This window comes from Heloderma suspectum, chromosome 1, assembly GCF_057233095.1.
Source record: "Heloderma suspectum isolate Gila_16-S chromosome 1, 16-S_ref, whole genome shotgun sequence".
Classification (NCBI taxonomy): Eukaryota; Metazoa; Chordata; class Lepidosauria; order Squamata; family Helodermatidae; genus Heloderma; species Heloderma suspectum.
Window position 1 is genome coordinate 229,280,769 of NC_139458.1, and position 15,842 is coordinate 229,296,610.

General features: G+C 43.5%; 1 protein-coding gene across 1 annotated transcript in view; it reads right to left on the reverse strand.

Moving 5' to 3' along the window:
- Positions 1-15,842, reverse strand: part of COL4A2 (collagen type IV alpha 2 chain) — a 396,880-nt gene that overhangs the window by 228,692 nt on the left and 152,346 nt on the right. Inside the window, exons 5-7 of the mRNA XM_084820997.1 lie at positions 1,385-1,519; positions 1,251-1,295; positions 80-196 (exon numbers count right to left, since the gene is read on the reverse strand). Of these exons, the coding sequence (XP_084677123.1) occupies positions 80-196; positions 1,251-1,295; positions 1,385-1,519 (297 nt within the window). The remainder of the gene's footprint in view (positions 1-79; positions 197-1,250; positions 1,296-1,384; positions 1,520-15,842) is intronic.

Genomic DNA, 15,842 nt, shown 5'->3' on the forward strand with positions numbered 1-15,842 from the left:
GTTGCTTGTTTTTGTTTTTTAAACAGTAGGGCTACATTAAAGTTACCTTACATAAATCTATTCAGTGTTAGCAACTTACAAAGAAACCAGGCAAGCCTCCAGACCCCTGACTTCCCTGCTGACCAGGATCCCCTTTGGTCCCATTGCAGCCATCATGGCCTGGTTTCCCCCTTGATCCTGCTTGGCCTGGATGACCCTGCAGGGATAGAGTAAATACAAGTATGTTCATCTGACCATCTATTTCAGCTTTCTACTTCCTAGTGTTCATATAGCTTTTAAATGTTCTCACCGTTAGCCCAAGCAAAACTCCATGAGAAAATGGAATGAAAAAAAGGAATTCTTAATAAGATTACTGAAGTTCAAACCAGATGCTCCAGAGAACATGAAAAACACATCAGTAGAAAGGGAAATCTAGACACATTCCCAATATATGAGGAGGAAAAAGAAGAGATGGGTAATACCATTGCTTTCTTTTATTCAAAGAACTAAGGCTACTGAAGTCCAATTTAAATGTGACATCAAATGAACAAGAACATACCCAATGCAACACCACAGCCATCCAGTGTCTCCTTTAAGCCTGGATACCTTGTCTGGGTATACTCTGTTAGCAAGCACTGCACTTGGTGGAGGCCCCAATTTATACCACATCCTGGTGTCATGCTTAAAATCGGGCCTGAACATTTTTCTATCGATTGTTAATTTATTTTTAGCAAGACTACCATAAGTCAAGTCCAGATCATGAGAGGATGCTACACTAGTATGCATGTAGCTCCCCTCCTGCAGGCTCCTTGGTGTGGTTTGTCTCTTTTCTATAGAACTAGGGAAGAGGAAGCTGCAAAGCATGGAAGAAGCAGGCAGCAATACACATAGGAGGATTCTGTGCCACAACATGACTCATTGGTGCTCCTGTCCAAACTCTTTCAGCCTATAGCACCCATTGTGCATATTGGACACTTGTGCCAAAGTACAGATCTATACTTCTTTAACTCCCACTGGTGTTACTCTCATTTTATTTAAATGGAAACAGGATTGGGAAAGGTATGAGCTATTACTGGACAGCCATTATCACAAGCCACTTTGTTTTATAGAAAATGGGGGCCATTTTTACTTACTAGCATGCTACTGAACCCATTATTAGGCAGAAGGCATTTCATAATGGAAGGATTATTTGGAACCAGTCTGACCTATTTATAAAAAAGAGGTTACATAAGACTTTCTGATTTCAGTACATTAAAAGATTGGCTACTTACAGGTACACCATCTGCACCAGAAAACCCAGTGACTCCTCTTTGTCCCTAGAATGAAAAAAGAAACATTATGAAAATAATAACTCCTTAGTTTGTTCTTTATAGTTTGGTTGACCTATTGGAAGTTTTATAGTTACCACTTCTCCCTTTGGTCCAGTTATTCCCGGCTGGCCTCTTTCGCCTTTTTCTCCTTTGTGCCCTGGTAGTCCTGGGATACCTTCCAATCCAGGTGGACCAGTGGGTCCCAATTGTCCAAGTAGTCCTGGCTGGCCCTGAGAATGACAACAAACACACTTCCTCAGGAATTACTGCAACAGTTTGTCTCTACAGTAATGAAGAACTCTGCACTTTTCCTAATGAAGAAGGAAAACAGCTATTTTTGGTTACAGAAATCCAATTCCTTTGAGCTGTAACATGGACAAAAACAATATGAAACATAAATAAGTAACAAACCCAAGAGTACTCAGATTTCTATGAGTCAGGAAGTATGGTTTCCCCTCAAAACCACAGCCAGAGTTTATGGGTTGAATCCAACTAAACTCCTACTTAGAGTAGACCCATTGAAAGTCATGGGTCTACTCTTAAGTTCCATTCATTTAAATGGGTCTACTCTAAGTAGGATGTTAGTTTATTTATTTATTCATTTCATTTCATTTCTACACCGCCCAATAGCCGAAGCTCTCTGTTGAATTCTATCCTATGCTACCAACCCTGGGGGTGTCTCCATGAGTGATTTACTCTGAGCTGGCTGCATTTGGAGGTCATTAGGGATACATGACATTGTTGCCATCCAGCAGCCACCCTGGAGCTTATCACAGAAAAACTGGATTTCCTGAGATTGCTTAAAGTCCCATTATTTTTCTTAAGTCGGGTTCTCCGTGGTATACTTGTTGTGTGCCCCAAGCCCCGCATTTACCTTGGGTATGCTAGCCCTGCCCAGAGGCGTGCCTTTCACCATGACCCTCATCAAGGGGTGTTTCCTGTCTGTGTATAGACACAAACCAATTAGTGTCTACTCAGAAGTAACTCCCATTGTGCTCAATGAGGCTTATCCCCTGAATGTGTACTTCAGAATTTACAGAGATCCCCCTCAAGCGAAATAGCACATTTTAAAGCATTAATTCCTTAAAGGCTGTACTTTACCAAGCTGCGATTCTCCATTGTTTGGTTTATTGCCTTCGGAAGTAACTAATTCACACCTTCGTGATCCTGCGCACCATTGGCTTAGAAGGGGGGCTGGTTTCCCCTGCATGTCTTTCCCAGCACAAACATAAGCTTGTCTGCTCGGAAGTAATTCCCCTTCTGGTCAATGAGGCTTGTGCCCTGAATGTGCACATTGGAAGTAACCAATTCACACCTTCGTTCCTGGCAGCATCGGGTTAGAAATGGGCTGGTTTCCCATCCCTGTGTTTCCACTGAGTTTCTTTCCCAGCACAAACCAATTAGTGTCTACTCAGAAGTAACTCCCATTGTGCTCAATGAGGCTTGTAATTAAGAAGACAAAGGGGGGAGAACCTGGGGGGGGGCTCTTTTATTGCTTTAGCAGCCCCTGCCAGTCAGATGACGTTCAACCCCCACCCTACCTGGAAGTATGTTCTGTGAAGTGACTTAGAATGGTGCAATGCACTCACTCGCGGAGCCCTGTCTGGACCAAAACCGGCTCCTTGAAAAATGTGGATATGCTACTCCTTCCTTCTCCTTCCCTTCTCATGGAGAACACACACACACACACACACACACACACACGGAGTTTTGTGCCACCACCTACAAGTGTGTACCTAAAGGGGTCCTTGCTAACATCCAAAACCCGACACTGTTGTATTGCCTCAAAATCTCAGTCCAAGTTTTGTGGTGTTTTGTACCACAAACCTCAGGTTTTGTGCTGCCACCTACAAGTGTGTTTTTGACAGCTTCAAAAATATTTAAGTAAATGGTTGCAAAATTGTCTGGGCCCATGCAGCTCCATAGAATATTTTTAGGCTTGGCATAAAAAGTTGGTGCTTGAAAACACAGTGCAATTTTTGCAGAAGCCTTCTAATTCCCATTGTTAAACTGCATCTGGAAGAAGGGTGAGGAAGAATCCAAGATGTTAACAGTTGGATATATATTATTGTAGGTTAACTGCCTGTACTGACTGGATCTAAAACTTCAGAAATGTACAAGCCTGGAGCCTTGTCACACAATAATAATAATAAAAAAAAACATTTCTAATATAACATCATGAGTTAGAATGGCTGGTTGCATATTGTTATTTATTTATCAATATTTAGCCTGCTTTTCAATCAAAAAGATTTTCAAAGTGGGATACAACTACAAATTCTCAATCATAAAACTACAATAAAGCTACAGGGGGACAGGATGAAACCAAGAGCTGACACCATATATTTTGATTCCAGCAAAGCATTTGACAAGGTTTCCCATGATATCCTTCTTGACAACATAGTAAAATGTGGGTTGGACAATACTACAATTAGGTGGATCCACAGCTGGTTGATCCTAAAGGAAATCAACCCTGACTGCTCATTGGAAGGACAGATACTGAAGCTGAAGCTCAAATATTTTGGCCACCTAATGCGAAGAGAAAAGTCACTGGAAAAGACCCTGATGCTGGGAAAGATTGAAGGCAAAAGGAGAAGGGGACGGCAGAGGATGAGATGGCTAGATAGCATCACCGATGCAATGAATATGGACTTGAGCACACTCCGGGAGAGAGCGCAGAACAGGAAGGCCTGGCGTGCTATGGTCCATCGGGTCACGAAGAGTCGGACACGACTGAACGACTGAACAACAACACAGCTGGTTGAGCAACCATACTCAATTGGAGCCATACTCATTAATGGCTCTGCATCCTCCTGGAGGGAGGTCTCGAGCTGAGCGTCACAGGGCTTTGTCCTAGGCCCTATGCTGTTCAACATTTTTATAAATGACTTGGATGTGGGTATAAACTCTGAGATTGCTTATAAATTTACAGATGACACAAAGCTAGGAAGGATAACTGATACCATAGAAGATGGAATCAAGATTCAAAAGGATCTTGACAAGCTGGAACACAGGGATGAAACGAACAAAATGAAATTCCAGAGAAATAAATGTACAGGCACAAGTATAGGACAGGGGAGACCTGGCTTGGCAGCAATCCCTGGGTGAGAATCTTGTGTATGTTTTGCTCAGGTGCTGGTGGGGGTGCGGGTGTAGTGAGTTGCTAAATTACTGATGGTTTTTAGCCTGGAGGTGGAATGTTATTTATAGCAAATCTATTGTTATCTCTATGATTAGTGGTTTTGAATGAACCTTTGAGGCTTTGAGTGTGGTAGAGCGGGGGTTTGATGTGCGATATGTTGCGTTTATTGGGTGTAGTGTGGATGTTAAGGATGGATTGCTTGTTGGCTGAATGTGTTTGGGTTGTGGAGTGTGTATTTGAGTGGGTATAGTTTCGTGGCAGAACCACTGTGTGATGAAACCACTGGGATGGTTGGGGGTAGGTGCTTCTATTGAGGTGATTGTAGATAAAGGGAGATCATAGAATCATAGAATAGTATGGTTGGAAGGGGCCTATAAGACCATCAAGTCCAATCCCCTGCTCAATGCAGGAATCTAAGTCAGAGCATCCCTGACAGATGGCTGTCTAGCCTCATCTTGAATGCCTCCAGTGTGGGACAGCCCACTACCTCCCTAGGGAAGGGGTTCCATTGTCGTATTGCTGTAACAGTCAGGACGTTTTTCCTGATGTTCAGCTGGAATCTGGCTTCCTGTCACTTGAGCCCATTCTTCCATGTCCTGCAGTCTGGGATGATCGAGAAGAGATCCTGGCCTTCCTCTCTGTGACAACCTTTCAAGGACTTCAACAGCACTATCGTATCTACTCTCAGTCTTCTCTTCTCAAGGCTTCTCAAGTCTTCTCAAGAACATGCCCAGTTCTTTCAGTCTCCCCTCATAGGGCTTTGTTTCCAGTCCCCTGATCATCTTCGTTACCCTCCTCTGAACCCTTGTTGCAGAACTCAGAGTCAGAGAGACCATGGAGTGAAGGAAAAAGAGATTCTTTATTTAACGCGCGGGCTTAAGGCTGGAATCATTTCCAAAGAGCCAGAAGCCCCGATTTACATTAGCACATTGTTTTTATAGATATTGTGACACATAGGAAACGGCTCCTCCTCTCCCTCCCATGTGGGGTTGCAGTCCTCAACATTTCTTCTCCTAGCACCATTGTTTATAATGCAAGAACTGGGTTATAGGGTAGCCATGATAAGGAGAGAACAGAAGAGAACAGCAGAGAACAAGATATACAGTTGTATGACCTTTGACAAGATAAGGAATTCCTGTGTCTCGTCAGCTTACAACAATATATTTAAGGGAGAAAGAGCTCAGCAAGAACATGAAGCATGAGACTGCATGAGGCTACTTAGTCTGACCCCCGATATGGCTGCTACATTCCCCCCTTAAATGCATAATTTCATTACAATTATAGCATTTCTGATAACCATACAAAGCTTTTTGTGACATACATATTACTTAGCCTCTTGTTGGGCTATTAGAGCGTAGAGGGCAGCAGTTTTACTAGCTGAGACATAAAACAGATTGGTTAAACAGCGCACAAGACAAGGAACGCAGAGACATAACAGAACTTTTATGAACAACACTGGTAGAATTAGGATGAACAATGCTTCAAGCCAGCTAAGATCTGGAAGCCAAGGGGTTAACTAATTTAGCTAATTGTTTTGTCTTATTGTTTTGTTAGCTACTATATTGTGCAGCTTGTTGATCTGTTCATCTACAGCACTGCCATTATCAGTTAAGTTAAAACAACAGAGCTTTTGGTGTATCTCACAACTTAAATGATGAAGAAGGAAGAGGTAATCTATACCAGCTCTATTTTTTAGAACTGCACCTCTTAGATCACGCAACTCTTTATTTAAAAATGACAATGCTCGTGAGGTGGCATTTATGCTTTTAGCTAAGCTGCAAGCTAACCGGTTGATCTCCAGACCATTAGCCAAGGCTAAACCTGGAACCTTAACCAGTGACATTGCTAAGGCCAATTTTTCTGAGTCAGAATATAACTGCACATGACTATTACAATTTTTAGTTAGTTGGAGTGCTCGAGGCTGCCATCGATGGATTTTCTCGGGCCACAGGGGAAGAATTGGCACCAGGCGGCTGAGGCAACATGGGTGGTTATTAGACAAGTTGGCAGGAATGAATGACCAAGTGCGGGAACTACATGTCTAAAACCATCCATGAGGCAAAGGTATGTGGGCATCATTAAAAGATATGTTTTGAATTTCATTACAGTGGAAGGGGGCCAGGGATAGCTTTACATTTTCTGGAAAATTTTTGACAATTAAGCATTCGTGCACACGTAGTATTTGTTTCAGCAATGATGGGGGTACGTAAAGTAAATTCTGTAGGGGGTAGGATCTTTGCAACTATGCCCCAATTAGCATTTTGGGAATAAGTCAAGCTTATACCATAACTGCGTAACATGGTATCTTTTTAAATTTTCTCAGGATGTCTACAGACAGGTATTAGACAAGAGCTAATAAGCCTGTTTGCAGGTATACCTCTTGGCAAACAAAAATGTTTTACTCTCGTGATGTTAGCCAGGTGAAGCCAGTAATTATCAGCGAATTGCTGGGACAGATTTCCCTTTCTAGGGGCAGACCCCCTTTTTTGCACTTTATTAAGGAAACACAATGCAACATTACTAACACTACAACACGCATGTTTGATCTTCCTTGGGATCTGACCGTACGCTGGGCAGCTATTCACCTGACAAGCTGCAGTAGGGTCTAGTCCCCTTCTTCAATTCTCCAGTTGCAGGTCTGACTGTACGTAGGATGGACAGTTTCCTGGGGTGCCCACAGTAATGTCTAGCCTGAGTCTTCTTACTGCTTTTTTAGAATGATTTTTAAAGGATTTTCAGCTACAGTCCACTCTCCCCCTCTCGCTCTCTTGACTCGTGTCCAATGTATCCAGGGTTTAACTCCAGCTACTTTCATAGCTGCGGGGGTGGAAAGTATGACAGTTTTCAGTCCTCTCTATCTGGGAGTCAAAGGGTTATTTTTCCCTCTTTAACCCATACTTTAACTCTTGGTTGGAAAGGATGAACTTCTGTGATGGGAATTGGGGGCTTATTTTTTAAGACAAAGCGACGCTGGGCTTGAAGAACTTTGCTTAGTGTTTGGACTTCTTGTTTAAGGCTAACGTTTGCTTGCTCTTGATGCCATTCCAGTGTCAATCATGAAGTCAATGTCACGGCCCCTCACAGTCAATGTCACGGCCCCTCTCAAGCTGTCTCCCTCTTCGCCCATTCTGGCCCCTTTGGTTTTCTCTTTTGTATTTGATTTATTTTATTTGGGCATTCATGCCACTAATGTCCATCTTGTCTGCACTGGGCACACTGGTTCTTTCTTAAGAATCTTTTTCCTCTACCGGGTCTTCTTTTCCTCGCCCACATCTTCTTGGGCCTCTGGGTCGAGGGGGGTATACTGGCGATAGGCATTTAAAAGACGCTCCAAGTACGCTCTGGGGGCTTCAGTGGCACCTTGCAGCACTTCAGACACTTTAGTCATATTAACTGACTTTTTTTATACTTGCTCTCATGGCTTTTAACAGCAGGGTTTGATACTGGGTGAGGCGCTTTAGCCCCGCTTGTGTTTTGGGATTCCAGCAAGGGGGGGGGGGTTATTTACAAGGAGACTTTATTGGGTAACTTACAGCACACAGGCGTACCTAATGGTTGGATCAGACAGTTTCTCTGAACCATGAGCTATTGGGCTAAACGGGTCTTATACCATACATGTTACCCATGAGACAGCACAACACTAGCAAGCATTTTCAGCATAGGCTAGAAGTGTTTGGTTCTCAGGCACAGCTTCCTGTAAACAACTTCGCTTCCCAAAGTGTTTGATAACACTTTTATTCATTAGTATGGGAAGACAAATTTTTTCTCTTTCTTTTGCTTTCTTTTTCTTTGCTGATCTGCCTGTATTGCAGATCATGTTTCAAACTTTTTACATAAAACTTTCTGCTCCATGCACCAGCCTTGTCTCTTTATTTGTCTTTTTCAAGTTAAACTCACTTACTTAAACCTTTCTGCCTTACACTAGTCCCAATGACACACATTTGGGATAGGCTCTTCTGCTCTTTCTAGTTACATTTCTTTCATCTTAAAGAACTATTACATTATTGTGGCTACTTTACCCCAGGTAATAAGCTCCAGGCACAATCAGCTGCTTTTAATTTACCCTGGGGGCAACTATGGCCACGCTTCTTGCCTCATCTTCTTTTTTTTTTTCCCTTTTCTATCTGTCTGCTACTTTATTCCCTCTTTTCTACTTGCCTCTGTCTTTCTCGACTTGCCTTTTGTCTTTTCTTCCTTGTCATCCATTGGGAACCACACTTAGTATCATTTGGAGTTGCAACTAACACTAATCTGCAAATATCACATATATTTTATGATATCTAAGAAATCATAAAATATACACAACAAACTTTTTCTGCAATTTAACACAATGAATGGACAACACTTTTTGCATGGTAAGGCATGATGGAGCAGATCCAGCAATCATACTGCTCTTCTGGCTGAAAGCCCAGGGCCCATCAAAATCAAGGGACGAGCATACCCACGCACGCAAAGAGTTCTAGGTCACCATTTTTGCATCGGCAACTCTATGCTGCATGAGTTTTAGCAGAAGGAAATCTAAAAGTCATAGATCAAACTCAGCCTGCTGTACACTGAGCTGACTACAAACACAGACACACGGTCTACAGCGATGAGAGTTCAAGTTTATCAAAAGCTTCACAGCACTGTCCATGGCAAGTCTTCGACAATTTAAAATTTTAGTCCATGTGCAGAGTGTCTCTAAAAAGCCCAGATGATGATGGAGGCAAACAGAGAAGGCTCTGGGCAATGAAGATGAGATGTTTCCAGCAAAGGCTCTCCACTTTTGCATCAGTTTAAAAAGGGGAAGTGTGGCCCTACACCCCTTCTGACAGACAAGGGCCTTTAACTTTTTAGCAAGGCCTCTGTCTAAACAGAGCGGCACAGCTCAGCTCTCTAGCCGTGACGCTTTAACCTGGGCAACTCCTCTGTAAATTTTATTCTACTTCTATCAGGTTCTCACAGACATTTTAAAAACTTACTCTTTTTTTTCTCTTCTAACCTGGTACACGAAAGCAAAGTGCCAAAACTCAGGACGCTGGGGGGTGATGGGCATCGCTTTATACTTGCATTTTTTTCAGGCAGCCATTAATCTTCTTTAGGGAGGCGGTGGGGTGATTTGCAGGACTTCAAAGGCAAGCTTCTCAGTTTGTTTGTATTTGTAAATCCCAAGCTCAAAACAGGACATGATGAGGTACAGGGCAGCTAAATCTTTGCTTTGGCACTGGCAACAAATAACTCAGGTCAGCTTTCTTTGCTGGGGTCTCAAACAGGAAAACAGTCTTAATTTAAAGTTGTAACATCACTGACAGCGTCAGCCAGCCAGCTACACAGATTTCACTGTTTTTCAAGACAGTTACTCCAATATCTTCTTTTCTTCTCAATCAGGTTGGGTCTCCCAGCTTACACAGTTTATTGCAGCTTCCAGGAGCATGGTAGTAGCGTGATTTTGGCTTGGCCAGAAACATGCTGTCTGGTTTCTCGGTCTCTTCAGCACATACACTCAGGCAGTGTAACACTGGACACTTAAATCAGTGAGATTTCTTCATTGCAGGGAATCCCACGGCAAAAGCTTAATGGTTACACTCTTCAGAAATCATATAGCTGATGGTCAGTAGCTACAGGCTCTATGCAATTCTAACACAGTTCAAAGCTAAACACGGTTACCTTGACAGAGATCTTCAGCGTGGTCTCTCCACTTCATTCTGCCTTGGGACCATCCTATGGCACACTTTCCACTCGAAGAGGGGTCTAGCTTGTGCTCTGGGGGCTGATTCTTTACTTTTATTTTCCATTTTGCGCCTTCATCTTCTGGGTCTTCATTTTCAGTTTCTATTTCTTAGGATTTCATCTCAATTAGGCGAGGTGATGATGTTGCACAACTCAGAATGTTGTGGGCAATTTTCCTGCCCCCCCCCTCTCGGCACGCTAGGCGACTTCTTCGGCCTTACACTCACACTCCCACGCTTCGTTAAAAGCCAGGCTGTCCTGCAACAACATTTTTCTAATTAACAGCCTCAGATCTTGTTCTTTTTTTCCTCTCAGCTCGACCTTGAGCTTTTTGCTGTTTTCTCTCTCTATTCTGAATTTTTTTAAAAAAACCTTTTTCCTTCTTTGTTTGACATACATCTCAAGGGGGTGCAAGTCTTGAGCAGTAGACGATGACTGATGAGCAGTAGACGAGCTTGCCTCCTCTTTTTTGTGAGAACACATCTTTTTAAGGGTTACCACTGATTTTATTAAATCTTCTGCCCAACACTTCAATTCTTCAGTTTCTTTTATTAATGCTGATTGAGGTGTAAGAGGGCAACCTCCCGATCCCGTAGAGATGAAAGTCTCGGCAAGCAATATCTGGGAGTTGAGGACCGTAGCTGAAATCGGCGAATTACTGCTGGTGGGGCTTGAAACTGATGGCGACAGTTCTAAGTCAAAGTGAGGGGCAATGCCACTTCAGGGGGGATGGCAGGGGCTCAGGAGCCACAGGATCTGGATCTCGACGGGGCGGTCTTACAGTAACATGGGCCCGTGGTGGAAGCGGGGCATAAGCAGGTGGAAACGCCGTTAGCTCTGCCAGATCTTCACACGGGGCTTCTAACACTGGTTGTAATTTCTTTTTGGCCAATTTTTCTTTTCTGAGCACCAAAACTTTTGCCTGGGATTCTAGGCATTTCTTTAGCCATGGAGGAGAAGCGTGGACTATGGAATCTCACGAGTTTATGTAGGGAAATTGGTCGGGGTGCCCAGGTCTCTCAACCACAATGGCATATACACGGCTGATTTTGCTGGGCTTCAAAGAGCCTTCAGCAGGCCATCCTACACCGAAAGACGGCCACTCTATTTCACACAAAGTCCGCAACCGTTGAGGATTCATGGGGGGATCCCCATAATCTCTACTAAAACCTTTCTTAAAATTCGCTAGCATACATCCCAAGGGGGTGCAAGGTTTGCTTCCCCCACCACCCATAGCCTCTCTCCTAAATTGAAGACAGACACAATTAGGGAAGGGGAATTGGTCAGTGAGTAAGGGGTCTCACTGGCCGACACAAGAGGATTTTACACACCACGCACTTTGCTACTGGCCTGGGCACCCGGACGGTTAACGGTATGCGTCAGAAACCGCAGTAGCCACTCACACAATCATCAATCTCTCCACTGCATCCATATGTCCCTGCCACCCACTTTTCCCACTTGTTACCAGAGCGGAAAGCAGCTTCCCCAGCTTCCTCAGCTTCCTACTGAGTACTGGCTGTGCTGAGTACTGGCGCCCGCTTGGGGGTGTGATCAGGCCCCCCTTCTACCCGCAAGGAGTAGGTTCTTTTCGTATACGTATACTAACACTGACCTTCTTCACAAGGCGGGGCCCTCTTTTCTTCTGCCCAGTGGCCTTTCTCCCTTAAGGCGGGGCCCTCTTTTTCCCATATACTTGCCTTTCTCCTGAAGGCTTCCAATGTGGGTTTCAACTCAATTGTAGCTGCAATACAGGCAGGGCTCAAGTTCCTTCCTCCGCTTCCCAAGGTTCTCTTGCCGCTCGCTGCTGTTCGGGCGATCCCAGGGCAGGCTTTCTCCCGTTCACCCAACAAAAAGGTCGGTGGCGCCAAGAAAGGGAGGCGTGCACTGAGCTCGTCTTCCCGGTGCGGCGATTAAGAGCAGGCAACTGCCACCTCTCTGTCTCAGAGCCTGCCACATCCGAGTCACGGCACCATTTATGTTGCAGAACTCAGAGTCAGAGAGACCACGGAGTGAAGGAAAAAGAGATTCTTTATTTAACGCGCGGGCTTAAGGCTGGAATCATTTCCAAAGAGCCAGAAGCCCCGAAATACATCAGCACATTGTTTTTATAGATATTGTGACACATAGGAAACAGCTCCTCCTCTCCCTCCCATGTGGGGTTGCAGTCCTCAACATTTCTTCTCCTAGCACCATTGTTTATAATACAAGAACTGGGTTATAGGGTAGCCGTGATAAGCAGAGAACAGAAGAGAACAGCAGAGAACAAGATATACAATTGTATGACCTTTGACAAGATAAGGAATTCCTGTGTCTCGTCAGCTTACAACAATATATTTAAGGGAGAAAGAGCTCAGCAAGAACATGAAGCATGAGACTGCATGAAGCTACTTAGTCTGATCCCCGATATGGCTGCTACACCCTCTCCAGTTTGTCTGCATCCTTCTTAAAGTGTGGTGTCCAGAACAGGACACAGTACTCCAGATGAGGCCTAACCAGTGCTTCGTAGAGGGGAACAAGTACTTCACATAATTTGGAAGCTATACTTATACTAATGCAGCGCAAAAGAGCATTGGCCTTTTTTGCAGCCACATCCCATTGTTGGCTCATATTCAGCTTGTGATCTACAACAATTCCAAGATCCTTCTCGCTTGTAGTGCTGTTGAACCAAGTATCCTCCATCTTTTAACTGTGCATTTTTGTGTCATCTGCAAATTTGATAAGCATTCCTGGCACCACCTCATTCAAGTCATTAATAAAAATGTTGAAGAGCACTGGGCCCCAAGACTGAACCCTGTGGCTTGTTACCACTCCCCAGTTTGAGAAGATCCCATTGATAAGCACTCTTTGAGTCCGATTCTGTAGGCAACTATGGATCTACCTGATAGTTGTTTCATCTAGCCCACTTTTAGTTTGCTAAGCATATTAGCAAACTAAAATGCTAATCCTCCCATATGTGCCAGCCCGGACCTTAAGATCATCAGCAGCAGCCCTTCTCCGTGAGCCCCTGCCAAAGGAAGTGAGGCGGGTGGCTACTAGGAGGAGGGCTTTTTCTGTTGTGGCACCCCGGCTCTGGAATGAGCTCCCTAGTGAGGTTCACCTGGCGCCTACATTGTACTCCTTTCAGCACCAGGTGAAGACCTTTTTATTTTCCCAGGCATTTTAGCTTTCTAAATTTTTATCTTTGCTGTTTTAAATCTGTATTTTAAACTCCTGTACTGCTGCTAGGTTTTATTGTGGTTGTATTGTTATATTGTGGTTTTAATGTTCTATATATTTTAAATTGTTTTATTGTGTGTTGTTTGGTTTTAGTTTTTGTGAACCGCCCAGAGAGCTTCGGCTATTGGGCGGTATAGAAATAAATAAATAAAATAAAATAATCAGGATATCATGGGACAGTTTGTCGAAAGCTTTGCTGAAGTTGAGGTATATTATGTCCACAGCATTCCCACAGTGCACAAGGGAGGTTACCTGATCAAAAAATGAGATCAGATTTGTATGGCAGGATTTGTTCTTGACAAATCCATGTTGGCCTCAAGTAATCACTGCATTGTTTTTAAGCTGCTTACAGACTGGTTGCTTTATAATCTGCTCCAGAATTAGTTCAAGGTAAGACAAGCCAAAATGGTTTGGTCATAGGTTTTAAATATTAAATTTTAAGAGTTGTTGAATTTCTGGAGGTAACCAGTGGCTGTATTTTAATTTAGATATGTTTTAGCTGTATGGCCTGGTTCATTGTTTTGCAAATGACTGGTTGTCAATGCAATAAAAAATTGAATTGAATTGATTACCTTATTAAGCCACCATGGCTTAAAGTGATGTCCAAATGCACCCATTTTCTTCTTGCTTGCTGTTCTTATTTTTCAAAGCCTTTCTGCTGCTTGGAGAACATTCCATTTTTTTTCTAAGTCATTTATGCTTGCTGTGGGTTACTGAATTTTTTTCAAAGCCTTTTATGCTTGTTGGTGGCGGGGCAGGGGGACTTGCATTTTTTCCTAAGCCATTTATGCTTGTTGTGGGTCATTTATTTATTTTTATTATTTATTGTTACATTTCTATCTCACCTTTTTCCTCTTGCAAGGAATCCAAGGTTGCTTACATGGTCCTCCTTACATTTTATCCTCACAACAACCCTGTGAGGTAGGTTAGGTGGAGGGTCAGTGACTGGCTCAAAGTGACCCAGTGAGCTTCATGGCTTAAGTGGGGACTAGGACCTGGATCTCTCAAGCCAGTCCAACACTCTACACCACAGTGGTTCTCCATTGCATTTTTTTCAAAGCCATTTATGTTCGCTGTGGGCCACTGATTTTTAAAAAGCCATTTATACTTTTGGGGCCATTACATTTTTCCAAACCACTTATGTTGGTTGGGAACCATTCAGTTTTTCCAAAGCCATTTTGGGGGTGGGGGGGGGACAATTTTATTTTTTAAAGCCATTTTTGCAGGTTGGGGTCCATTTAATTTTTTTTAAGTGTAATTCACTTAAAACAATTATTATTATTATTTCCCTGTGGCTTGCCAAGTTTGTGTGTTGAAAAAGTAAGTGGCTGTCCACATTTCATGCTTTATAAGCTCCTCTGCCTCTGTTTCTTGGTTGCACCATGTTATGTCTTAAAAATACTATGCTGCATATTTAAGGTTTTGATGCTAGTATATAATGTCCTAAGCAAGCAGGGACCCGGTTAGCTGAGAGAATGCCTTCTCCCCTATAGACCCATTCAATTTTGGGGGTCATCTGGTGAGGTCCTCCTTGTGCTGCTGCATGCTCCTGCTGAGTGCCACTCTATGATTGTTTGGAGCAGGGCATTTAGCAAGATGGTGCCCACTATGTGGAATAATCTTCCCCCTGAGATTAGACATGCACAACCATTCTTATTTTTAGGTGTATGTTGAAGATACATCTCTTTATGGAAGCCTTCCAGGTTTACCATGTATTATATTCTTATGGATATGTAGATATGGTATATTGATTTTATGTATTGGTTTTATATGTTTACGTTTTTATGATTTGAGTACACTGCTTTGAAATCTGTAGATACAAATAAATAAATCCTAGGCTCCATTAACAGAAGCATAGTGTCCAGGTCAGAGGAAGTGATAGTTCTGTTCTATTCTGCATTAGCCAGGCTGCATTTCAACTTTCTAACAGTGAGGACTCTTTGGTAGTGGAACAGACTACCTCAGGAGGTGGTGGGTTCTCTTTCCCTTGGAGGTACTTAAGCAGAGGTTGGACACCCATCTGTCAGCGGTGCTTTAGTCGCATCCTGCAGTGCAAGAGCCTGTATTGAGCAGGGGATTGGACTAGATGATCTCCAAGGTCCATTCCATCTCTATGATTCTATTCTGCAGTGGCCACAAGCCTCGTGGACATTGGAAGTGCCAGGAGATTTTCATTGCCAGTTCTTAAATACTGGGAATTAAGCACTGCCTTAAATCTCAGATAGTGGGGGTGCAATCCTATTGAGATAGGTGGCTGCCGCTGAACTCAGAGGCAACCACCTATCCTAAGCACAGCAGAAGAAGTGAGGGGATCATGCCCTCCATGCTTCCCCTGCCCTGCTTTTTTGGCTAGACAGCCAATTGTGGCTGCCTAGCCACAGGAGCACAAAGCGGGGAAGCATGTGCTGTATGACACATTGGATGTGTTGTATATGCAGCTATGCTCTCCCCACCCTGGAATGCTCCCAGCCACACCCCTTTTTGGCCAC